Raw genomic sequence first — 25,832 nt, forward strand, 5'->3', positions numbered from 1 at the left:
AAAACAAAATTAGTAAAGTTCTGTTGATCAATTTCTTCACTAAAATATGTTATCATACCTTCAACAAAGTTAACATAATCCAAATGAAAAGACGAGCTATTAAACACAAAAGTTCTTTTTAATCTCTAAAAGTACTCAGATTGTACTTTCAAAATACCTGCTTGATATAAACCCCACTCCTGGAGAACAGATCCACCAACTCTGGATGATGTTTGCTATTCTGGCTTCCATGACCCAGGGTGAAATTTGTATTATCTCCCCAAGTGTAGACATCTGTAGGATCTAAAATGAAAATTAGTTTTTAGACTCTTATATTTTAAAACAAATATCAGCTTAGATCAATTACAGATATACTCCATAAAGTAGTTTACCTCAAATATAACTCTTTACTGGAACTAATTTAACTATCATATGTAGAAAGATAATGCCAACACCCTTGTGAAGAGTTAATAAACACAAACCTCATTAAATCAGAGTTGGGAGACCAAAAAGGGGGAGGTTTCAGAGCCTATATCTATAGCAGAATCCAACAGGAAAAAGAAAGACTTCCTCTTCTTGACTGGCAAGAAGCTCAGCCAATGACAGACTGTCACAACTCAGCCAATGGAAAGCCACTACACCTCCAACTCTTCGTTTACAGTAGCCCTCCCAACTTCCTGTTGCCCTCCATAAAAGAGTTTCTCCTCTCTTTGTTGTGGGGGCTTGCCATGGTTACAGACCTCAAATTGCAATTCTTTGCTGATTCCAAATAAACCCATTTTTGTGGGAGAAATAACTGGCTGTCTACTTAACATGAACATTTTGGTGGCCCATATGGGAATCCAGAAAAAACCCCTAACAACTCCAAGGCTGGTGAGCAAAACAGGCACAGGACCCATAGCAGAGCCCATTGAGCTAGCTATTTTTCTCGCCAACCCTGGACTTTAAGGGTTAAGTCTTTCTCCTGAATCCAAGCTTCTGCCAGAGGAGCTTCCACCCTCTTTGTGTTTTGAAGCTCTCCAGGCTTTATTCACTATGTTAAGGCTTCATCCTTTTCTAGTTAAGGTCTTGTTTGTCTGCAAGTACTCAGGCGGGACTTCAGCCTGATTTTTTGAATCAGGCTGTTTCTTGGAACTGCGCTAGCCTTCGGTCTGATTCTTTTTGGAACCAGACTGTTTCTACTGAAACTGTGCTAGGTTTTGGTCCAACTTGTGGACTCTTTCGATGGAACTGTGCTGGTCCAGCCTTTGGCCTGACTCCCACGGGAGCACACTGTTCCTTGGAACTACGTTGTCAACCTGCGGTCCACCTTGCTGAAATAGGACTGTTCTATTGGAACTGGCTGGTATTACACCTGTGGGCTAGCTGTTTGAGCTATTCAAGCTGTTTAAGCTGTTTGAGCTGTTTAGGATATTTGAGGAGGATTCTTTCGCTCTAGGAAAAAATCTCTAAGAAATGGAATCCCAGTTATCTAAATATTTTGAGAGTGCCCCCCCTACAGGGACCCCAGTTGACTTTATGTTTGAAAATCAAGGTTATTCCTGATGCTCATTTTTAAATAAATGGACCTATTTAACCAAAAATAATTTAAAATATCATGGCCATTGTGGGGAACTTTTCTTAAAACCAAATTGGACAACCATAACTCTGTAATTTCCAAAACTGAATGGAACACCTATTTCAATTGGTATTTTGAGGCTCCCAAAGGTTATCAGGAGTCTAAAATTGCTTCTTTGCAAAGTAAAATTTTAAGGTTAACTGAGGCAAAGAAGTAAAGAAAGATAAAATGGCTTCTGAAGCCTCCTGTCCCTCTTTACCGGCTTTGCCTCAGGCTCAGCCTCTGGCGCCATCGTGTTCCTCTCTCAGCTCCTCATGCTCAGGCCCTACCTCCAGCACCATCTTCCTCCTTCCTTCCTGTACTGCCTACACCTCCTCTATATTCTCAGTTCCCCCGTTCTAACTTTCTTGCCAAACTTCTCCCTTTTCCCTGAACCTTTCCCCACTCCCACTTCCTCTGAACCTATCAGAACCTGTCCCTTTAAATTAAGCCTTCTGAGGATCCGCAGGCTAAACCCTTAATTTCTTATACTCTCTGGTCTAAAGTTGAACTTTGAGCCACAGTCAAAGACTGCCCCAAAGAAACCAAAGATCCTCACAGATTTGCTCAAGAATTTAACATAGTGATTCAAACTTATCAACCTGGTTTCTGACTTATATCAACTAGTTCATATGCTTGTCAGTGAAGGCCAGACCCAGCATTGGATAAAAACTGCTAACTGAGATAATCCTAAAAGGTCTCTAGAATTACAACTAGGAGACCAAGCTGCAGACCTGCTGTATGATCAGGCTTGGGCAATCACCAGATGACTTCCCTGGGCAATTCCACAGGGATTTCCCAAAATCTGTCAATTGGAACAAAATTCGGGCTTGTACACAAAAACCCAATGAACCTGTTCATGACTATTATAATTTACTTCTGATTTTTTTAAAAAAAAATTCTGGTCTTCTTTCAGATGTTGATTCCACCCAGATATCTTTTAACCTTATGTTTATTAATGGGCTGAACCAGGACCTTTCCCTTCTAGTAAAAAGGATAAGGATGGAATGGAAAAGTATATCCACTCCAGATTTAGTTAATCTGGCAAACCAACGCTCTCGCATTCCAGACGAGTCACCTAAAAGAAAGACCGCTAAAATTCTTAATCTTCAACTCTAGCATATGAAGGCCCTAAACGAAACCAAAAAACTCCTGGTTTCTGCTGTTACTGCAAAAAGCCAGGACATTGGAGAAGAGACTGCTAAAAATTTAGGCAATTCAAGCACCTTCAGCCCTGTAACCAGCCTTTCCAAATGTCCTCCAAATTCTCAATGACGGGGCTCTGAGAAACTACACGAGCTTTACCCAATCCTCTCTGTTGGCTCGGAGAAACATTTCTCTAGATTGAAGATGAATCTTTTTCTGTCCTAATTGACACCGGAGCCACACACTCAGTACTCAACTCCACTACTATAAAGCAGCCCCTACCCTGGAGTACTAAAACAGTTCAAATAGTGGGGATTTCTAATAAACCTCGAAAGGTTCCTGTCTCTGAACCTACTCCCTTTTGTTTAGGCCCTTTGAGAGACACATACCCTTTTCTCCTCAGTTCCTCCGCCACTATTCACTTATTAGGCCAAGACTGCTTGGAAAACTATCATGCCTGAATTTCTTTCTCCTGAAAGGGAAAACACTTCTAGAATTTGACAGTAGCCATCAAAACAGCCAACCAGATGAACTAAATGACTCTCTTACACTTTTTATTTGCTCAGTCTCTGACGGTACTAGAGCTGATTCTCTAAACACTGATCATTTGTCCCTACTGAATCAACTACCACCTTCCTTCTAGGCAAAATCTTCAACTGATGCTGGTAAAATTCACAGCACACCTCTCACCAAGATTCAAATAGATCCTTCAAAACCCCTCCCCAGAATTAGTCAATACCCTACAAATAAAGAAGTCCTTCAAGGTATAAAGCCCATAGTAGAGGATTACAAGGCTCAAGGCCTCATTATCCTTTGTACTAGTCCCTGAAATATTCCTATTTTACCTGTGAGAAAACCCAAGGGCCGAGGGTAGAGGACTGTCCAGGACCTCCAAGCAATAAACAACATTGTTATCCCTCAACACCCTGTTGGTTCCTATCCCTCATGTGCTACTAGCATCAATTCCCATTGGAAGCAAATTCTTTACAGTAATTGATATATGCAGTACATTCTTTAGCATTCCAGTTGAAGAAGCTAGTCAATACCTTTTTGCTTTCACTTGGGAAAGAAAACAACTCACCTGGACAGTAATGCCTCCAGGTTTTACTCAGAGCCCTTATTTTTCACAAGTCCTGAAGGTGGCTCTGGATGATATAAAGTTTCCTAGAGGTTCTACTTTGTTGCAACTTGTGGACAATTTGCTTCTTTGCTCTCTTTCCCAAGCCTCCTCACAGGAAGACAGCATCCACTTTCTAAAACTTTTAGCCTTAAAGGGACATAAGGTCGCCAAAGAAAACTGAAGTTTGCCCAAACCCAGCTTCAATATTTAGGGGATCTGATATCACAACAACGGCTATACCTAGATCCAGATAGGCTTCATGGTATCCTAAGTTTCCCAAAACCCAAAACTAAGTGCCAGCTGCCAGGTTTTCTCGGGCTAGCTGATTATTGCCTAAACTGGATTCCAAATTTCTCTCTTATAGCCAAACCTCTACATTTTACTAAAGAACAATAACCCTGACCCAACTTTACGGGAAGAACCAGACAACACAGCCTTTAAGGCCTTAAACGAGAGTTTGATGAACCCACATGCCCTTCGACATCCCAATTATCAGATTCCCTTTTTCCTTTTTGTATATGAAAAGGAAAAGAATGCCTTTGGGGTACTCATCCAAAAACACGGGGACCACCATTGACCCACAATTACAGTCAGCAGCTGGACCCTGTGGCACAGGGATACCCCCTTGCCTTAGAGCCATTACTGCCTTTTTGGTTAAGCCCACCGAGAAAATCACTGTGGGATTCCCTTTAACCATTTTTGTACCTTATGCAGTGGAAGCCCTCCTGAATTCTCATCCTACTCAATATATTTCAGCCAGCCACTTCGCCTCCTACAAAATCCTTTTGTTAACTGCTACTCACATAACTCTTTTATGTTATAATAACCATAACCCTGCTATTCTTCTTCCCTCTGTTACTGACGAAGTCCCTCATGACTGCTTAAGGAGAGATCACCTCCTGACTCCTCATGATGATCTGCAGGAAACTCCTCTGGCTAATGGCAACTTTTATGGTTCACTGATGGTCCTTATATAAAAAGTGACCATGGCAAATCTATATTGTGTGTGCTATTACAATTGCTTTTGATGTCACTGAGGCAGCACTTTTTACCTACGGCTACTTCAGCCCAACCGATAAACTGTACACTCTTACACAGGCTTGTACTTTAGCCAAGGGCAAAACTGCCAATACTGATAGTAGATATGCTTTAGGAATTGCTCATGATTTTGGAATGCTGTGGAAGCAACATGACTTCCTTACTTCCAGCAGAAATAAAATCAAAAATGAGTCCTGTATCCAGGAATTATTGGATGCCATACTTTCTTCTTTTTTCTTTTCTTTTTTTTTTTTTAAGCAAGATCAGCCCAGAGCTAACATCCATGCAAAACTTCCTCTATTTTATATGTGGGATGCCTGCCACAGCAGGGCTTGATGAGTGGCACATAGGTCTGCACCCAGGATCCGAACCAGTGAACCCTAGGCCATAGAAGCAAAGCGCACAAACTTAACCACTATGTAACTGGGCTGGCCCCCTGGATGCTATACTTTTACCTGTTGCTTTAGCTATTATTAAGATTCTGGGGCATTCTAAACTTGACTCTCAGGAAGCTCAAGAAAATCACCTTGCTGACATTTCCGCAAGAAATGCAGCCCTTAAAGCAACCAACAACAGCCAAGCCTCTGTCATGCTCCAAAGGGATATTTCTCCAGACGATAACTTAGAAAAACTGACTAAAGAAGCCCAACAATGGGCCTCAGAAAAGGAAAAACAAGACTGGAAATTCAACAATTGTTGGTTTGATAAAAAACGAAAGCTCTGGTATGGACCAAATAACCCAGTCCTACCAGAGACTCTAAAATTTCCACTCTTAACCACGGTACATGCATTTAACCATTCATCTACTGACAAAATGATAACATTCATGAATCAATACTGGTGGGGAATTATTAACAAGGCCACAAAAAGTACCTACTTCACTTGTCCAAAATACAATCCAGGGAAGCCTGTTTGTATTGCTCCTGAACATTTTAACTGCCCAATGGACCATTCAAGGTTTGGTAAATGAATTTCATACAACTTCCCCCATCTCATGGATAAAAATATGTTTTAGTCGTGGTTTGTATGTTTTTTCACTCAACTGAAGCCTTCTCTTGCAGACAGGCTACTGCCTCACCGTGGCTGAAGTCCTTTTGGGAAGGACTATCCCTACCTGGGAAACTCCTCTCAAACTTGACAGTGATCAAAGAATCCATTTTACTGGTCAGGGACTTTGACAAGTCTGCACTGTCTGGCCAGTTTTACAACATTTTCACTGTGCTTACCACCCTTAATCCTCTGGTTTAGTCGAATGCATTAATGGCATTATTAATACTCAATTGGGAAAATTTGTAGAGACCCTTCAAATACCTTGGCCAAAAGCATTACTATCAGTCCTACCAAACCTCACATCCACTCCCTTTGGAATTCACAAACTCTCACCCTCTGAGACAGTCACAGGATGCCCAGTGCACTTGGCTCCTGCCTCTTCTGATCTACAGCTGATAAAAGGAGATATATTCCAAAATTGCAAAGGCCCAAGTGCTTCAATTAAAAATAACCATGTTTTGGTAGAACAATCTTCTCAGTGTGCTCCAGGAAGACAAAGACCTTAAGCATCAGACTTTGCAACCTGGAGATTTCAGCTATTGGAAAAGACACCTCCAGAAGGACTCTTCAACCTCACTGAAAAGGCCCCTATCATGTACTGTTAACCAACTCTTGTGCCGCAAAACTCCAGGGAATAGTTTCTTGGATTCATGTGACACACTTAAGGAAAGCACCAAACCCTGACTGGACATGCACATCATCTGGTGACCTGAAAGCAGAGATTTCCCAAAACTGAAGCAGAAGATATCTGCTGAGACAGCTTTCCTAAGCTGTTCAGACCAGGCCTATTGGAAGTTTGTCTGCCAAACCTTTAATGATATAACACCCCAGATGATCTCTACTGCCTATGATCTTGATAACATATGGAATTTACATAAAAAGTGCCTGAGACTTCTCCCGCCTACCCCTCCTTGTTACTCAAATGTGGCCACAACAGGTTTCCAATCTGTGCACTTTCCCTCCAATGTGAGACACAACACCCAAGAATGGTCCTTCCTGGCATCGAGGGACAAAAGGCTGCTGAAATAAGAAAAATCTGACTCTTGATCAGTGATATTTTCAGAGAAAGATCTCAATCAAAAAGGGAAAACGTGAAAATTAATAAACAGAAACTTTGATGAACTGGAGTCAGGGGGCCAAACAGGGTAGATCTCATGCCCCAAGTCAACAGTACATCCCAACAGGAAAAAGAAAGACTTCCTCTTCTTGACTGGCAAAAAGCTTGGCCAATGAGAGACTGTCACAACTCAGCCAATAAAAAGTCACTACACCTCAAACTCTTTGTTTACAAATGCCCTCTCAACTTCCTCTCCTCCTCTATAAAAGTTTCTCCTCCTTGTGTTGTGGGGGACTCACACACGTGGCTTACCATGGTTGTAGAGCCCCCAAACTGCAATTCTTTACTAATCCCAAATAAACCAATTTTGCTGGGGAAATAACTGGCTGTCTATTGGTTTAAGACCAACGTTGTTTTTTAAATTATGAATCTATTAATATATTACATAATTCTAGGAATAGAAATCAGAAAATCCAAATTAGCACCTGTCTCAATGTAAGCAATCTAACATTTGTCCCTTGTTTCTTTAGCAGCTAAAGTTTAACTGCCAAATGAGTAAATACCACCAGCCATATCCTCTTAGTTTTCATGAAAATAATATAGTTATTTAAATATGTTATTAATATATACATATAAAAGTTCTAAATGAAGCAAACATGATATTGGTTACTGTTCTTATAGAAACGTTAACTTTCAATAGTTCACTCTTGCAAACTATAGATGCAAATCACACTAGTGATTAGGGTAACACCCACTAAACTGGGATAAAACTTAATCACAGCTAAGTCTATGATATAAATTTTCATTTTTATTTTGGAAGGCTTATAAAGTTCTTGAATGGAATTATAATGGTAACCTGCAATACAGGGTCCAAATTAGAAATAACAATGAAGAATGTGTCCTTACTTAGCTTGCTCACTAGGTAAACTCAAATTATACAGTGCCCCCATTTAAATCTCTTCTACTTTTAACCAATTTCCATTTCCAAAGTCCAAAGGGCAAACAAATTGGAGGGATAAGTGAAATTAGAGGAATGTGTGGGTAGAAGAATCACTTCCTCTATCCCTCTACCTCAAATGCTGATGTTACTTTCTGGATGCACACTAATTACTTTACAGTAGGTACAATTCTAACTGCCTTCCCTAGGCTGTGTATTTACTCTTATAGACACACTATAGATTGAAACTGAAAAATACAAAATAAAGTGTTCTGAATAGAAAACCAAAATTATCAACCAACATATACGAAAATAAAAGTTATTTGCAGATATTCACACACAAATAAATTTTCTCAGGTATTTTAATAAGAATGAAACTTCATTAAAACTTTCTAAGCTGTACCTTAATGGAATATATTTGTGGAATTTTCTTACCAGTATTTTTGAATACTACATGAGTTGGTCTATCCTTCATTACAAGATCTAAAGCTGTCAAGCCTTCTTTATCTTGAATATACAGACTAACACCATGCTAAAAAAAAAAAGAAAGAAAAACAAAACATGTATGTGTATACATGTGTATTTTAACCATATACCTATAATCAGTAATTTCTTATTTTTATATATCAAAAAGTCAGATGATCAAGCCAATACACACATTAAAAAAAATAAACATTTAATAATAATTATCTCCCATGCTCACAGACAGAAGAGAACAAATAAGAGAAATCAAATATCCAATTCTTGGTGGAATAAGGAAGGACCAGAAAATATAAGAAAATAAAATAAATAACATTTAAAATCAAAATGAATTAAACATAGATGCAAAAATCTTCAACAAAATTTTGGCAAACCGAACACAGCAATATATCAAAAAGACTATACACCATGATCAAGTGGGATTTATACCAGGGACACAGGGATGGTTCAACATCCGCAAGTCAATCAACGTGATTCACTACATTAACAAAATGAGAAACAAAAACCACATGATCACCTCAATAAATGCAGAGAAAGCATGCAACAAGATCCAACATCCATTTATGATAAAAACCCACAATAAAATAGGAAAGTACCTCAACATAATAAAGGCCATATATGACAAACCCACAGCCAACATCATACTCAACAGACAAAAGCTGAAACCCATCCCTCTCAGAACAGAACAAGACAAGGGTGCCCACTTTCACCACTCTTATTCAACATAGTACTGGAGGTTTTGGCCAGAGCAATTTGGCAGGAAAAAGAAATAAAAGGAATCCAAATAGGCAACGAAGAAGTAAAACTCTTGGTGTTTGCAGATGACATGATCTTATATATAGAAAACCCCAAAGAATCCATAGAAAAACTATTAGAAACAACCAACAACTACAGCAAAGTTGCAGAATATAAAATCAACATACATAAATCAGTAGCATTTCTATATGCTAACAATGAACTAACAGAAAAAGATCTCAAGAACTCAATCCCATTCACGATCACAACAAAAAGAATAAAATACCTTGGGATAAATTTAACCAAGGAAGTGAAAGATCTATACAACGAAAACTACAAGACCTTCTTGAAAGAAATAGACAACATAAAGAGATGGAAAGACATTCCATGCACATGGATTGGAAGAATAAACATAGTTAAAATGTCCATACTACCTAAAGCAATCTACAGATTCAACGCTATCCCAATCAGAATTCCAATGTCATTCTTTACAGAAATTGAACAAAGAATCCTAAATTCATATGGGGCAATAAAAGACCCCGAATTGCTAAAGCAATCCTGAGAAAGAAGAAGAAAGCTGGAGGCATCACAATCCCTGTCTTCAAAACATACTATAAAGCTACAGTAATCAAAACAGCATGGTACTGGTACAAAAACAGGTGCACAGATCAATGGAACAGAATTGAAAGCCCAGAAATAAAACCACACATCTATGGACAGCTAATCTTTGACAAAGGAGCTGAGGGCCTACAATGAAGGAAAGAAAGTCTCTTCAACAAATGGTGCTGGGAAAACTGGACAGCCACATGTAAAAGAATGAAAATCAACCATTCTTTTTCACCATTTACTAAAATAAACTCAAAATGGATCAAAGACCTAAAGATTAGGCCTGAAACAATAAGTCTTCTAGAAGAGAATATCGGCAGCACACTCTTTGACATCAGCTTCAAAAGAATCTTTTTGGACACCATAACCCCTCACATGAGGGAAACAACAGAAAGAATAAACAAATGGGACTTCATCAGACTAAAGAGCTTCCTCAAGGCAAGGGAAAACAGGATTGAAACAAAAAAACAGCCCACTAATTGGGAAAAAATATCCACAAGTTATTTATCTGACAAAGGGTTAATCTCCATAATATACAAAGAAGTCACACAACAATAAAAAATCAAACAACCCAATTACAAAATGGGCAGGGGACATGAATAGACATTTCTCCAAAGAAGATATACGGATGGCCAATAGACACATGAAAAGATGCTCATCATCATTAATCATCAGGGAAACACAAATCAAAACCACAGTAAGATACACCCTTACACCTGTTAGAATGGCAAAAATATCCAAAACCAAAAGTGACAAATGTTGGAGAGGCTGTGGAGAAAAGGGAACCCTCATACACTGTTGGTGGGAATGCAAACTGGTGCAGCCACTATGGAAAACAGTATGGAAATTCCTCAAAAAGTTAAGAATAGAAATACCTTATGACCCAGCCATCCCACTACTGGGTATCTATCCTAAGAACCTGAAATCAGCAATTCCAAAAGTTCCATGCACCCCTATGTTCATCGCAGCATTATTCACAACAGCCAAGTCATGGAACCAACCTAAGTGCCCAGCAACTGATGACTGGATAAAGAAGATGTGGTGTATATATATATATATATATATATACATACACACAATGGAATACTATTCAGCCATAAAAAAGGACAAAGTCGTCCCATTCACAACAACATGGATAGACCTTGAGGGTATTATGTTGAGTGAAATAAGCCAGACAGAGAAAGACGAACTCTGTATGATTCCACTCATAGGTGGTAGTTAACATATGGACAAAGAGAACTGATCGGTGGTTGCCAGGGGAAAGGGGGGTGGGGGGAGGGCACTAGGGGCGAAGTGGTGTACCTACAACATAACTAATAATGACGTACAACTGTAATTTCACAAGGATGTTAACTTTCATAACCTTAATAAAAAAAAATTTTAAAAAAATCAAAATGAATTAGATGTGAAAGTTCTCCATGGTAAGGCAGGTCTGGTTGCCTAGAAGGCCCTAGCTCTGGTTCTGTGTACATTGTGCGTGTGTACACCCACACACTCTTTGTATTTAAAGAGCCATACTCCATGTCCAGGTAAGGGCCATAAAGATTTCAAGGCAAGGGCAAAACAAAACTTTTACTGGGATTTACTGTTTATGAATATAATGTGATCACCTATGCCCCATCACTTTCTGACTTGAATTTTATTATACCTATTACTGATATTAAGACAATTATATTCTTTTATTTTTTTTTTCTTTTACTTCTTCTCCCCAAAGCCCGCCAGTACATAGCTATATATTCCAGCTGTAGGTCCTTCTGGTTGTGCTATGTGGGCTGCCACCTCAGCATGGCCTGATGAGCGGTGCCATGTCCATGCCCAGGATCTGACCTGGCGAAACCCTGGGCCGCCAAAGCAGAGTACGCAAACTTAATCACTCAGCCATGGGGCCAGGTCCCTATTCTTTTATTTCTATTTGTGATATATATTTTTTTCATCTTTAAATTTTTATAGCACTGTGTAATTGTGGCCTCTTATAAATCACATATAGTTATCTTAAAAAAATCTGAGAATGTGTGTATGTCTATTTCAAGGATGAATTTAAAGTCATCTGTAATTTTATATCTCCACAATTTAAATTCAGACATGTCTCATTTATTGAAGGCAGTGCGCACACCCTACCCCTACCACCACATTTTTTGTTTTTTAAAATATAATGGGGTGCAGGGGTGGACAGAGAGCAATATTCAATTCATATTATTGTTACTTCACTAAAGTTTTTTAAATACAAAATGTACTCCTTTTCAAGAATAACTTTTAGTATTTGCTGATAGTTTAATAAGACACTCAACAATTATTTATATTTATCTCTATTTTAACTGGCACAAGTCATCACTGCCTGTCTCGACACATATTTTACCTAAGTAGTTACAGGCTGAGATGGACCATAAAGTTTAAATTCTAACTGTGATATGCTGGAATACTCTGTTTTGGGTTACTCAGGAAAGAGAAATCTCCTCTTATCTTGTAACAATGGATTCCTAATAAACTAAAATCAATTCTAACTTCAGTATGTTCCACATGGTTATAATACTTGATTTCACAAGGACTGTCAAAGGACAAAAAATGCTCAACTTAGTGAGCTACCAAGTAAAACAAAAATCTAAAGTGATCTAAGATCTTAACAAATTTAAAATTGTATGTTGCCTACTACTTTTAAAAAGTTAGATATAATAAATCTATGTGGGAAGACCTGAACTTGGCATTTATAAGAAGAAATAAGAAGGGCAGATCCCAGGGCAGAGTGTTCCAAGCTATAAATTTGACAAACGAGATCCCAGAAATTTAGATCCCTGGAAAGTTTATTTTGCCAGTTTTATAAATTTGTCCCTAAACTTTATATATACCAACTAGACCCTAGTAAGACTACATTCATTTGCATCATCCTAGGTAGCCACAACTCCATAAAGGACTATGGACATTTTTTTTCCCTTTAGAGCTCCCTGGATATGGTGGGTTCAGATGCCTTCTAATATGCTCACCTTAAACTCTAAAGGAATGAGGAAAATGAAAGTAAGTTCTTCCAGAATACTAACGTGAGTAAACCAGTATTAAAGAACAATGGTATAGGGGCCGGCCCAGTGGCACAATGGTTAAGTGAGCACATTCCGCTTCGACAGCCCGGGTTTCATCAGTTTGGATCCTGGGTGCGGACATGGCACCGCTTGGCAAGCCATGCTGTGGTAGGCATCCCACATATAAAGTAGAGGAAGATGGGCACAGATGTTAGCTCAGGGCCAGTCTTCCTCAGCAAAAAGAGGAGGATTGGCAGAGTTAGCTCAGGGCTAATCTTCCTCAAAAATAAAAAAAATGATATAGTGATAACAGATACAGCAAGACCCTACAAGCATAAAAAGTCTTTGCCAGGCATGCACAGTCATGGAATCAAGGAGCCAAAAAGAAGCTGCATAAGATATGTTGTCTCTACTCCAGCTTTTGGTAGACAACAAGTTTCTGTTAAGGTTTTTTCATCTTTAGCTATCAGGAACTGATAGTTTGGGTGCATATTTAGTGTATATTTTGGCACTTAATTAAAAATGTTATAGCTATAAAGTTTTTATCAAATGCAATTCATTTAAAATGTGTATTTGTGTATGGTCTCTTCCTGCCAATCCATAATACTTTAAGTGCTATAGTTCTCATGAGAAGTAGAACTGACATGAACACCTCTATCACTGCAGCCCTTCCAATTAAAGGAGTGTTGAAAGGCCAAAGGACAAAAGGATGTGCCAAACAAATGAAGATAGCTTATGACAAGTGAATACTAAATGGACCAAAGAGGTTCCTGCGGGAAAATTTTATCAGTGGAATACATCCAATGTTAGGTATCTTTCATTAATCAGTAGGACTCTGATGGTAATAAAACACAGTCAAGCCAAGGGCAAGGTGGCCCAAGGCACAATTTCCTGGCTTCTCTTAGTCAAAGTGGTAAGAATGCTTGAGGATTTCTAAAGGGAAATGAAACTCAGAAGTGAGAGAAGGTCCAAAATTCAGGCCAGACCCTATTTCAAACTGAAGCCCCAAATCCTGACACCAGAATGGCAACCCCTAGGATAGCAGAAAATCCAAGGACCCTCTCAAGCTTGACAGGATTGGCAGCCATCTAATTTTCCAGGAAACTGGAAAAAAGCTGAAGTTTTAGAGGTGGGAAAGGGTGAGAGCTGATAAATGCTTTAACTTATGCTAACCAAGCTTTCTCTATAAAAAAGATTACAGTCAGGGAATTAAACCAATACCCAAAGGTTTTAGATATAAGAGGAACTACTAGTACAACTACTAAACTTAAGAAAAGCTTTTTCTTCACTGAAACTCCCTAAAAAAAAATGAGGAAGGTACTATTATTATTCTCTTTTTATCAATGAAACCGAGGTTCAAGATTTAACAACTTGTCCAAGACAACTCATTAAGCAACAAACCTAGTTTAGTTCCAAAAAGGATATTTTACATTAACATATATTGAAAATTATTTTCATCAGTTAATATTACTATGTAAAGACCACTATGTAAATAATTTTTAAAAGTCAAAAATAGATGAAGACACCAAAGATAAGCTCCCTAATGTGACCACAAGTTCCTTGAAGATGGGAACTATTTTCTTCTTTTCTGGGTCCTCCACAAACATGACAAAATGCCTATACAAAAGAAAATTGTTCAGTTTAAAACTCATGACTTCTGACAGTGAGTTTTTAATTTGCATTCATTAGTGAAATGACATTGGGGCATATCTCAAAACACTTCATTATTTGGCTATACAGTACAACAAACCTAGATTTAATCTACTTGATGGGGAAATTTCAAATAAATTAAGCTGATTCTAATTAATAAATTTTTTTAGAACTACAAACACTTTATCCTAGCCAAACAAGAAATAAACACACTACTCAAAAACATAGTCCCTAAGTGATGTATTTCAATAACAAGGGTCCTTCTAAAGTAGCTAATAACAGTTACATAAAAGTAAACCATATTTCTTAAAAATACTAAAAGATACATAGTGCTCATTAAATGATAAAATGTCTAGGATTTACTTCAAAATAATAAGAGATGGAGAAAGTCAGTGGGGACACACATAACACAAAACTGGTTAATAATTCATCATATATTGTAAACTGGTATACGTATAAAATTTTACATCATAAAGAAAATACAGGATTTGAATTCTAAAGATGAGTTACAATAGTAAAACGTATCAATCGATAAGAACAAAGTCAAACCTTTTTTGGCAAGTTAAGTGAGGTGTATGAAAAAGATTAAGAGAAACATATGTTTCTCAGACCAAATAGTTTTAGACAAACATATGACACTTACCTTCAATAGAGACCAAACACAATCAATGTGTCCATAAAAAATGCTTCTGTGCAAAGCTGTCCATCCTGACTCCTTGTCTTTCACCAACAGATCCACTCCCTTCTCAATAAGCCAATCTAAGACTCCTTTCTTTCCACAGGAGGAAACAAGGTGGAGGGCATTTCTGCCAAAGGCATCCTTGATAGTTGCAGCATTGTAACAGTGACTGGAGAGAAAGGCCTTAATTTGGTTTTCACTCCCCTTTGTTACCACAGAAAGGACATCCAAAGCATGCTTCAGGGATTGACACTTCGATGTGCAGTCAGGGATGGAAGAATTCATCCTGATTGTTTTTATACGCTTACTTCTTCAGAAGAGTCAGTTAAGACTAATTTTAAAAAATGAAAAAGCCAGGACACAAAGGTGCTATTCAGAAAGATTTATAGAGAATAAATGGCCTGTTTAGGATTATAATTTAAATCCTCACGGCAATAATATAAAACTATATATCTTTGTACAATTTATTTTGGCACTTAAATCAAAAAATTATAAATAGCTCTATAAAGTCTATATCAAATACAAGTTCTTTATTTAAAAAAAAAAACTATCCACAGTTTATAAATTATTCCTGGAGTCAAGCACCAAGGGGGAGTGAGGAGGGGAACTCCCCCTCCACACTGTCTGCTCCTTTTAAATATCCATAATTGCAAGGGTGACCTACAAAAGAAGGGGAAAGGAAGACAAAGTAAAAAATACAAAATTTATCTCTCACTCTCCTCAAGTACCTTAGAAGACAACTACCTCCATATTTAAGTCTCCTCAATTCCTATTTCAAAAAAAAGTCTGTCAACTTTTTACCTTCACATCTATAGTTTTCTATATCTACATTAGTTATCCTCACCTCTTTTTTTCCAGTCTCATGTTTAAGGGTAACCTCTGTGTCTGTACTCTGGAATCCACCTTTCCTTCCAGAGCCTTCATTCCTTCCCCCCTGTATTTTTACACTCTGCTAGCTATGTCCCCACAAACTATAGACACACTTAAATCTATCGTATTTACAGGAATCCCATCCCAAATCTTTACTCCTTAAAACTACATCGTCATCATCATGACCACCACCCACCACGACCACCACAGTAACCAACACTCTCACCATTTAGTTTTCACTAAGAGCCAGGCACTATGCTAACATTGTTCTCTCTGTCTGGACAGTCCTTCACCATAGGAGGAGATGATAATTAAACAACAGGTATCAAAACAACTAGACAGCTGTCTGGAAAATAATAACTTTAAATACTTATTTTATACCTTACATCAATATAAATTCCAGATGAGTCAAGGACAAACATAAAAATGACACCATAAAAGCACTAAATGAAAACACAGAAGACTCTTTTATAATCTCAAAGCACAAAAGGCCTTTCTTTCTAAGTATGATCTGAAATCCGAAAGTTATAAAAGAATAATAAATTCAATCAGTTTAAAACCTACATGAAAAAAAATTTCAAAGACAAAAAAGGAGAAAAATCTTCCTTAATAAAGTCTCTACAAATCATTAAGAGATCGACAAAATAAAAGTCAAAGAATATGACATTTCTCAAAAAGTAAGAAAATGAAATTGGACTTTTGAAAAGAAAGGGGGCTCACATCACTCAAAAGAAATGCAAATTATAACTATAATGAGATACCATTTTTTATCTATCAGAATAGCAAAAAGGTTGATATTATTATATATGGACAAGGTTGTAGGGAAATAGGAACTCTACTCCATCGGTGGTGAGAGTATAAATTAGTACAACCTCCATGGAGAGCAATTTAGTAGTATTTATCAAAATGTAAAATACACATTCCTTTAAGACCCAATTTTACTTCTGGGAATTTATCCTGTAAAAATAAATCTATGTGTGAAACAGCATAAGTACAAGAACATTCACTGCATCACTGTTTGCAAAAGTAAAGAATGGAAAAAATCTAGTTAAAAGTAATTATGGTATGTCCATGCAACAGAATATTATTCATGTATCAAAAGGAATAAAATAGCTATATATTTTCTGATTGGAAATAATCTGCAAGATATATTATAAAATGTCTTTTAAAATGAGATGCATTTGTAATACAATTTGAGAAAAATACATATGTATGTACAGGTTTATGCTTGACTATGCATGAAAGATTCTAGAATAATACACAAGAAAATGGTTAACAGTGGTTGCTCTGAGGAAGGGCACCAATAGTTGGAGACAGGAATGGAAGGCAGACTTACTTTTTACTACAAACCCCTTCTGCATGCTTTACCATGTGCATGCATACCTATTCAAAAATAAATGTCTAAAAACTATAAATAAATACTAACATTTATTAGAGAGGCTGTAAGAAAATATAGAAAATGCAACCATTATATATGAGCCTCTAGCTTCCTTTTTTCCAATAGGCTACCTTGTCTGCTTTGCCGCATTCAGATCTAGAGAAATGAAATATCATTTGTCAACTATTTGATCAGCTACTATTCTTCTGTTTTTTCACCTCCTGTTAGAAAACTAACCACCAATATATTCGAAATCTTACATCTAGAGCAGACTACTTTACACCAAGCATTTCTCCATCATCTTTTTATTTACTGTCTCCTAATTATTTATCTTCCTTCAGTATTTTTGTCCTCTGGATTTAAAATGAGTAGTCAATCCATTCATAATATCTAGATTCTAAAGCTTTTATTATAGTAGACATTCTACGTAAATTCCCTTCTCCCAGGTATCAAACTATCACAAATACTTAATAGAACAAATAATCCTAAAATTTATATGGAACCACAAAAGACCCTGAATAGCCAAAGGAATCTTGAGAAAGAAGAACAAAACTGGAGGCATCATGCTCCCTGACTTCAAACTATATTACAAAGCTACATAACTATAACAGTATGTATTGGCATAAAAACAGATACATAGAACAATGGAACAGAAGAGAGATTCCAGAAATAAACCCACATAGATGTGGTCAATTAATTTATGACAAAGGAGCCAAGAATATATAATGGGGAAAGGACAGCCTCTTCAATACATGGTGCTGGGAAAATTGGACAGCCATATACAAAAGAAGGAAACTGGACCACTCTCTTACACCATACACAAAAATTAATTCAAAATGGATTAAAGACTTGAATGTAAGACCAGAAACCATAAAAATCCTAGAAAAAAACACAGGCAGTAAGCTCCTTAACACAGGTGTTAGCAATGACTTTTTGAATCTGACACCAAAAGCAAAGGCAACAAATGCAAAAACAAGTGGGATTATATCAAACTAAAAAGCCTCAGCACAGCAAAAGAAACAAACAAGAAAATGAAAAGGCAGCCTACTGAATGGAAGAAAATATTTGCAAATCATATATACGATAAGGGGCTAACATCCAAAATATATAAAGAACTCACACAATAACAAAAAAAACCACAATCAAAAAATGGGCAGGGGCCACCCTGGTGGCACAGCAGTTAAGTTCACACGTTCCGGTTCAGCAGCCCAAGGATCGCCGGTTTGGATCCCAGGTGCAGACCTACGCACCACTTGTCAAGCCATGTTGTGGCAGGTGCCCTACATATAAAGTAGGGGAACATGGGCACGGATGTTAGCTCAGGGCCAGTCTTCCTTAGCAAAAAGAGGAGGATTGGCAGCAGATGTTAGCTCAAGTATAATCTTCCTCAAAAAAAAAAAAGGGCAGAAGATCCAAATAGACATTTTTCCAAAAAAGACTTACAGATGGGCAACAGGTACATGAAAAGATGCTCTACATCATTAACCATCAGGGAAACGCAAATCAAAACCACAATGAGATATCACCTTACATCTGTTAGAACGGCCATTACTAAAAAGACAACACATGAGCATTGGCAAGCACATGGGAGAAAAGGGAATCCTTGTGCACTGTTGCTGGGAATGTAAACTGGTGCAGCCACTATGGAAAACAATATGGAAGTTCCTCAAAAAATTAAAAATAGAACTACCACATCCAGCAATTCCACTTCTGGGTATTTATCCAAAGAAAATGAAAACACTAATTCAAAAAGATATATGTACCCCTATGTTCTTTGCAGCATTACTTACAAGAGCCCAGATGTGGAAACAACCTAAGTGCCCATCGAGGGATGAATGGATAAAGAAATGGTGGTATATATATACAATGAAATATTATTCAACCATAAAAAAGAAGGAAATCCTGCCATTTGCAACAACATGGATAGACCTTGAGGGCATTATGCTAAGTGAAATAAGTCAGACAGAGAAAGACAAATACCGTATGATCTCTCTTATATGTGGAATCTAAAAGAAAAACCAAGCTCACAGATACAGAGAACAGATTAGTAGTTGCCAGAGGTAGAAGGGGGGTGCGGGGAATGGGTGAACTGTTTGTTTTCCTTGCTTTAAGTAAATTGAATAAATTTTTTTAAAATATTTAAATTCCCCAAAATATTTTTTAATTTCATTTTTAAAATATATACTTTGAATGATAGATAAAAACAGTTATAAGAAAACTATTCAGAGGAACATACATGAGTTTATTATACATAGGGGAAACTTCTGGGCACCAGACCTAGACATGAAACATTCCAAATCTGCATTTTCCACTTCCATTTCAAACACATTAAGAGTCAGAAGTCCTAAACCTAAACTAGTTCTTAACTATTCTGATTTCCCCATCTGGAAATGAAGCACAGAACTAGATGATTCCTAATCTTTTCTAGCTCCAGTTCTGTTTCTACTAGTCTATACATTTTATGATTTGATACAGTCCTTACAAAAATCATCCCCACCTTAAAATACTGATTTGAACCAAAAAACAAACAAAGAGTTTGGTAATTAGCTGACACAAAGAAAAAGGTACCAAAGCCGCAAGTAGTTTAAAATGTTAAAACTGGAAAACATGATATATGGCAAAATAGTCACATGCAGTAAATTTCATTCTTTTGAGGCTCTAAAATTTTGCCACCTTTGTATTTTCAATGTATTCATAATACCTGAAAGGAACTGCTTACTGGTGACTCACTCAAACTATTCATGAAAGAATTAAGGTACAATAGAATTCTCTAATTTGTTACTATATTTAAACATTTAAAGAGAAAAAAAGGCAATATTAAATATAAAAGTGATACCACACTATAATATATGGAGAAGCACAAGGGAATACTGAACATAAATATTGAAGTGACTAGAAGCTAGTGTTTTTTAGAGTCCTACATATTTGGATTCAAATATAGCAATGCCAGCTGTTACCAGTTACGTAACTCTAAAAATTACATAATCTCTCCAAACTCTCATTTCTTCATCTGAAAATGGAGACAATCCCACCAACCTCACAGGATTACTGTAACAATAAAACGAAACTGCTTAGCATGGTGCCTGGCAGCAAATACACATTCAACAAATACCAGCTTTTATTACTATTATTTTTCAGTTAACAAAAAACGTAACAAACTTTTATCCCAAAATTCAAGTTGAGCTTCAAAGTCTCTGCTCCCTAGTTTCCATACATACTTCTCCAATTAAACTACATATACTGTTACCAATAACTTCCAAATTGCCAGTTCTTATCTTACTTGACTTCCCTGCTTTTGAGTCATTAACACCACATTCTCCTAAGGAATCTAAAAGAAAAAAAGAAGAGTAGGGAGCTACTGAAGCATTTAAGCATGGGCTCTCTCTCCCACCCCTTCTTCCAAAGACATTATCCCTTCTCCTGACATTCAAATGTTGGGCTTCCCTCAGTCCATCTTCAGTCTTCTTTTCTTCTCTACTTCATATTCTCCCCAGATAATTTCAATCTCTTGCATGTTTTTAACTTTAACCTACATGCTCATAATACCCAAATCTGTCTCTTGCCCCCACATCTCTCCCAAATTCCAGACCCATATTTCCAATGCCCAGTGTAAACCTTATTTATGCATTCAACTAATGCTTACTGAAGGCAAAGAAAGCAAAGGAAATAAATATTTATTAAGCACATAGTACATACTGTATATTTTACATCATAGAGAGGGTTAAGTAAGCCACCCAAATCATAGCACCAATAAAAGAGGAGTTAGAATTCAAACACAAATCTGTTTAACAGCAAAGTCCAAGCTATGTCTACTATACTACACTGCCTCTCCAGTGCATCCACAATAGGTCATAAGATGCTGGAGATACAAAAATAAACAGGACTTAAAGATTTTAGATAAAAGGATAAAGTAAAAGTTCATGGATAATACTTAAGTGAAAAAATAGCATGTTTATCAACTGTATTGAATGAAAAAAAACTTATCTATTACACAGTCTTTACCATCAAAGGGTCACAATTAGGTACAGGAGACTGATTTTATCTAAGCAAGTAATAAAAACATATCATGATTATAAACCAATGGAAAAGATAGAACAAGTGACTTACAGGAATGGAGAATGAAAAGAGGGATATAGGGAAGATTTCCCACAGGAGATGTATAAACTAAGACTTAAGATGAGTATATGTTTGCCCGACAAATTCAGGGTAGGTGGGGATTCGCGGCAGAAGGAACGGTAAATATAAAAGTGCTAAAATCATCTTGGTCTATTTTGAAAATTCCAAGTAATTCAGAAGACGGAAATGAGTGAAGCCTAATAGATACGGAAGGACAGACTAGATTATTGACAGTCTTACGTGTCGTCCTTTAGGGATAAAGAAAGTGGGCAATTCAGAGTTCTATCTAGAATCTTGAATGGACAAGATGTGGTGGTAACTCCCAGGTTTTTGGCTTGATTACAGATAGGGCAGCTGGGAAGAAGAATAAGGGGTAAACAATTTGAAAATCACAAAAAGCAAAACAAACTTTAAGGAACAAATAAAAATTAAAGGTGAAAATTTGTTTTATGTGATGACTATATTAAGTGATAATGGGAAACTGATTTGCAGGAGTGTAGCTAGAGTGGCAACTGTTCAACCTTGAAAACTGGCCCACCACAAAGGTGTCAGCCAGTAGAGTGCAAACCTCAAAAATGGCTCAAATCCTTCTACTTATCCTTGGTTAAGAGTTTTCTTCCTAAACACAAATCTGATCGTGCTATTCTCTGACATATCCAAGCCCAAAATGAACCAGTATCTATATTTCATGTGTTAAGAATAGCTTTGTGACCTCAGGAAAAGGATGCCAGTTAGGCCTGGTGACCATGTGGCATATCAAATTCAGACTCTAAATTCAGAACACCTGAGCTAGTAACCCAGGTACACCACTAACAACTAAATGACCCTGGACATATCATTTAATTTCCTAAGCTTCAATTCCCTCACTTGTACAAAGGGGATAACAACTATTTATCTCCTGAATAGTTCTAAAAAATAAGTGAGACAATTCATTCATATGTAAGCATCCAACAAATGTTAAAAAGGGAGGAAAAGGGACATACTGGTATAAAGATCAGAGAATGGTATAACTGTATTAGAGTCCTTTCTGCTTGGAATGCTTTTCACCTAAAACTTTACAAGGCGGCTAACTTGTCCAGCACTTACAACCATAATATCTACCATCTTTTGAACTTTCATATGAATAAGTAAAGTGCTTTACATAAATTAACTAATTTAATCCTCTTTTCAGCCTCATTATTGCCCCTGTATATACCACTACCTTCAATTTACACAAGGAAGCTGATGTGCAAGTTTAGCCTATCCAAAACCACACAGATAGAAAAGTGTACTCTAGATTCTACCCAGTCTACTCTGCCCAAACTGCTCTCTCAAAATGCAGTGGGGAAATCTTCAACAAGAAGTAGAATAGTGTAGTAGAAAAAAAAAAAGCACCCTTATTTGTAGTCATAAGAATTGGGTTCCTACTATCCAAAACTTTGGCCAAGTAACTTAATTTCCCTAATCTTCAATTTCTTCATCTACAAAATGATAACCTGCCTTGCAAGTGTGTACCTTGCCTACACATAAAGATTGCAAGCTCTTTAAGGGACAAGAGAGGGGTGAATTCTATACTGCTTCATATTTCTCACAAAATATAACATGTATCCAATAAGTAGGTTTTTTTTTTTAAGTGCTCTCTAAAACCAAAATATCTTCCCTATAAATTTGTATCTATATTAAATTCAATAACTGTTACAAAGCTACAAATTATAGTGACTCGTAATGAAAGAATTTTTAAAAATTTTAAATTCCTTCTGTAAGTCTTAAAAATAGTTCACATAATTTTAAAACATAAGCATAGCACTTACTACTTTAGAAAATTAATGATTTAGCCTTTGTCAATACTGTATGCTATTCTAATGTCTCCTCAAATATTCTCTTGGTATAAGAGACAGAATCTTCAATTCAAAACTTAATGGGTACAATACCCAGTTTCACAATAGAAAAATTTCCCAAATTTTAGGGGGCAAGCACATCTCTAGATGGAGCAGAGAATTATTGCCCTACCAAGGACAGTAAACTAACTCTGATATCATTTATAGTAATTAACCAAGTAATCCTGAGCTCCTTTATGTAACAGGTACCTTCATTCACGGTCTATTGAAATTCACCGTCCTGAAGCGTAATGACAGTTAAAGACGTAATAAATTCCTTATATAGAATTTAGCATACCGAAAGCCCTCAGTAAAAGTTTTTCAAACATTTTTTTAAATAATGGAACAGCCATTTTTTAAAACTTCTTGAAGTAAACTCCACTTTGACTAAAGTTCCTGCAAATGTGTGCAATAAATTATTTTTAGAAAACAGCTCCTTCTGCTCTCATCTACCCTAGTATCAGTTTCTAAAACCAATAAAAATCAAGAAACTCAAAATAGTAAAAGAAGTGAAAAAATCAAGAAGGGGCTATGCAAGGATGTGAATTTATACATCATGGGCCCAGAAACACTACTAGTCATAAAAGTCACAGTCTTTCAGCATTTCTGATAAATTTCAATTTTCAACACCCTACTTCGAGAGAAGGAAAAAAATAAAGATGCCTCTTCAGTCTCTACTTCCTGAAAAACCTCTTGTCTGACTAACACACTAAGTTTTCTTAAGTACGTCTTTAAACAGGAGTCAAGGATGTCCAGGCTTACCCATTTCACTGCTGAACTAAACTTTTTTAGAACCTGACATGATGCAAGAACAAAAGTCCTCTATCCTTTCTATCTCCCCCATCCCCCCAAAACGAAGCGGTCCCTTTTCACATAATAGTCAATTCACGCTAAACTTCACAGTTAGCATCTCCGGAGTGAACTAAAACTATGTGACCCCACGAAGGGGATAACGCCTCGAGAAACGGTTTCAGATTCAAGGCTCGAAGGGAAGCGACACCCGGCAACTCTGAAAGTAGCTGAGCCATCGCTGGAGGGCGTGTCAGGCAGGACCGCGACGCAGCACGTCGCCTGCACAGACCATTCATTAGCGGAGGGAGGCAGCGGGCAGGCGGCCGCGGGGACCTGGCCACTCGGCCGGCCCGCGCCGCCCCGCGCGAAGCCTGGCAGCCTAGGCGCCGCCGGGCCGTCCACACGCGCCACCGGCGGCCGCGGTCACCCGCACCCTCCAGAAAGCGAATTCGGTCCGGTCGCCCCCGGGCTGAAGGGACGCTGTCGTCTCCGCCCGCTCCGCACGGTCCGCCGCGCCGAGCCCTCCCTCACCAGTCGCTAGATGAAAGTGCGCCAGTAGTCTCCGCGGGGTGGGCACACAGGCGCGCAGGGACTCATCCTTAGTGAAGGCCACAGGAGAAAACGAGCGGCGCCACGAGGGGCCGGTCCCCAGACACGGGTCAGCTCCGGAGGCGGCTGCAGCGACAGCCGCGACTATGCGCGCCGGAGAGGGGCTGGAGAGAGGCCGGCCCGGGCGGTACCCAGGAAGAAGGCGGGCGTGGATTGGCTGGGGCTCGTGTATGCCTCACGACGATTGGCTGCTGTCTGCCCAGCGGGCCTCGCGTGGCAGCGCCTAAACTGTGGCGTTAGCCTGGCGCACGAAGGGAGCACGACCCTGCCGGCCTTGGGGCAGGCTGCGCGAGCCGGGGGCGGGGAAAGGCAGAGGCCGGGGACTGTAGGCCACCAGCTGTGGTGGAAATGCCCCTTTTGGCGTCAGCCGTGGCCCAGGTAGAAACGTCGCTCTCCTGGCAGCAGGAGACGAATTCAGGATAAACCCGGGTGCCGAGACAGAGCTCAGGAGACCTGGCCGGATGCCTTGGGCAGCCGGTCACCACGCAGCAGAAGCCAAATGCTTAGGCTACTCGCACAGAAGAGAGTTTCCTCCCGTCGCCCTACCAGTAGGGTCACTGGAAAGGCACAGGCGTTGTCTCGCGGAGACGCAGCCTCACCCTTCCCCTGCCCCCTGCACCCGGATTATCTGGGAGTCCCTCCCTTCCTGGGAAGGTGTCACTGCCTTCTTAGGTCGCTACTGTGGGACCAGCTGCCGGCCGGTCACGCCACTCACCAGGTCACGCCACTCAGTGCCTGATGCCAGGCTTGCACTACGCTTTTTCCCCTTTTAACTCTTCATCCAAGGGCCGTTTTAAAAGAGATCAAGTGAAAAAAATTAGGGAGGAACGAAAGTAGCCGATAATCGATGCTAGAATACCAAATGGGAAACATGCTGCTGATGAATGCCTACTACAGCAGGCATTCAGTAAATGTTTGTTCAAGGAGAGGTCGTGTGACTCAGAACAAACAACAGGAGCAGTCAGGAGTTGGCTGTGCAGCTCTGCCACGTTGTCAGTTATACAAGCCACTCAGTCTCTCTCAGCTATGAAACCAGAGTTGGACTAGATGTTTTCTTAAGGGCGGTCCCTTCAGCTTCACTCTTTTTTTTTGTAGCCTTCCTTGTGGAAGCCCAGAGCCACACAGC

General features: G+C 38.5%; 1 protein-coding gene across 10 annotated transcripts in view; it reads right to left on the reverse strand.

Annotated features, from left to right (window-relative positions):
• IBTK (inhibitor of Bruton tyrosine kinase) overlaps positions 1-24,956 on the reverse strand; it is a 98,623-nt gene extending 73,667 nt beyond the window's left edge. For 7 of the 10 annotated variants that reach the window (XM_070225174.1, XM_001914953.6, XM_005596807.4 and 4 more), the window contains exons 1-4: positions 24,629-24,956; positions 15,050-15,745; positions 8,360-8,456; positions 158-282 (exon numbers count right to left, since the gene is read on the reverse strand). In XM_070225174.1, the coding sequence (XP_070081275.1) occupies positions 158-282; positions 8,360-8,456; positions 15,050-15,370 (543 nt within the window). In that variant the 5' untranslated portion in view covers positions 15,371-15,745; positions 24,629-24,956. The remainder of the gene's footprint in view (positions 1-157; positions 283-8,359; positions 8,457-15,049; positions 15,746-24,628) is intronic. The other 3 variants (XM_070225176.1, XM_070225178.1, XM_070225175.1) reach the window with 1 other exon arrangement.
• Positions 24,957-25,832: the final 876 nt, after the last annotated feature.

This window comes from Equus caballus, chromosome 10 (assembly GCF_041296265.1).
Source record: "Equus caballus isolate H_3958 breed thoroughbred chromosome 10, TB-T2T, whole genome shotgun sequence".
Lineage (NCBI taxonomy): Eukaryota > Metazoa > Chordata > Mammalia > Perissodactyla > Equidae > Equus > Equus caballus.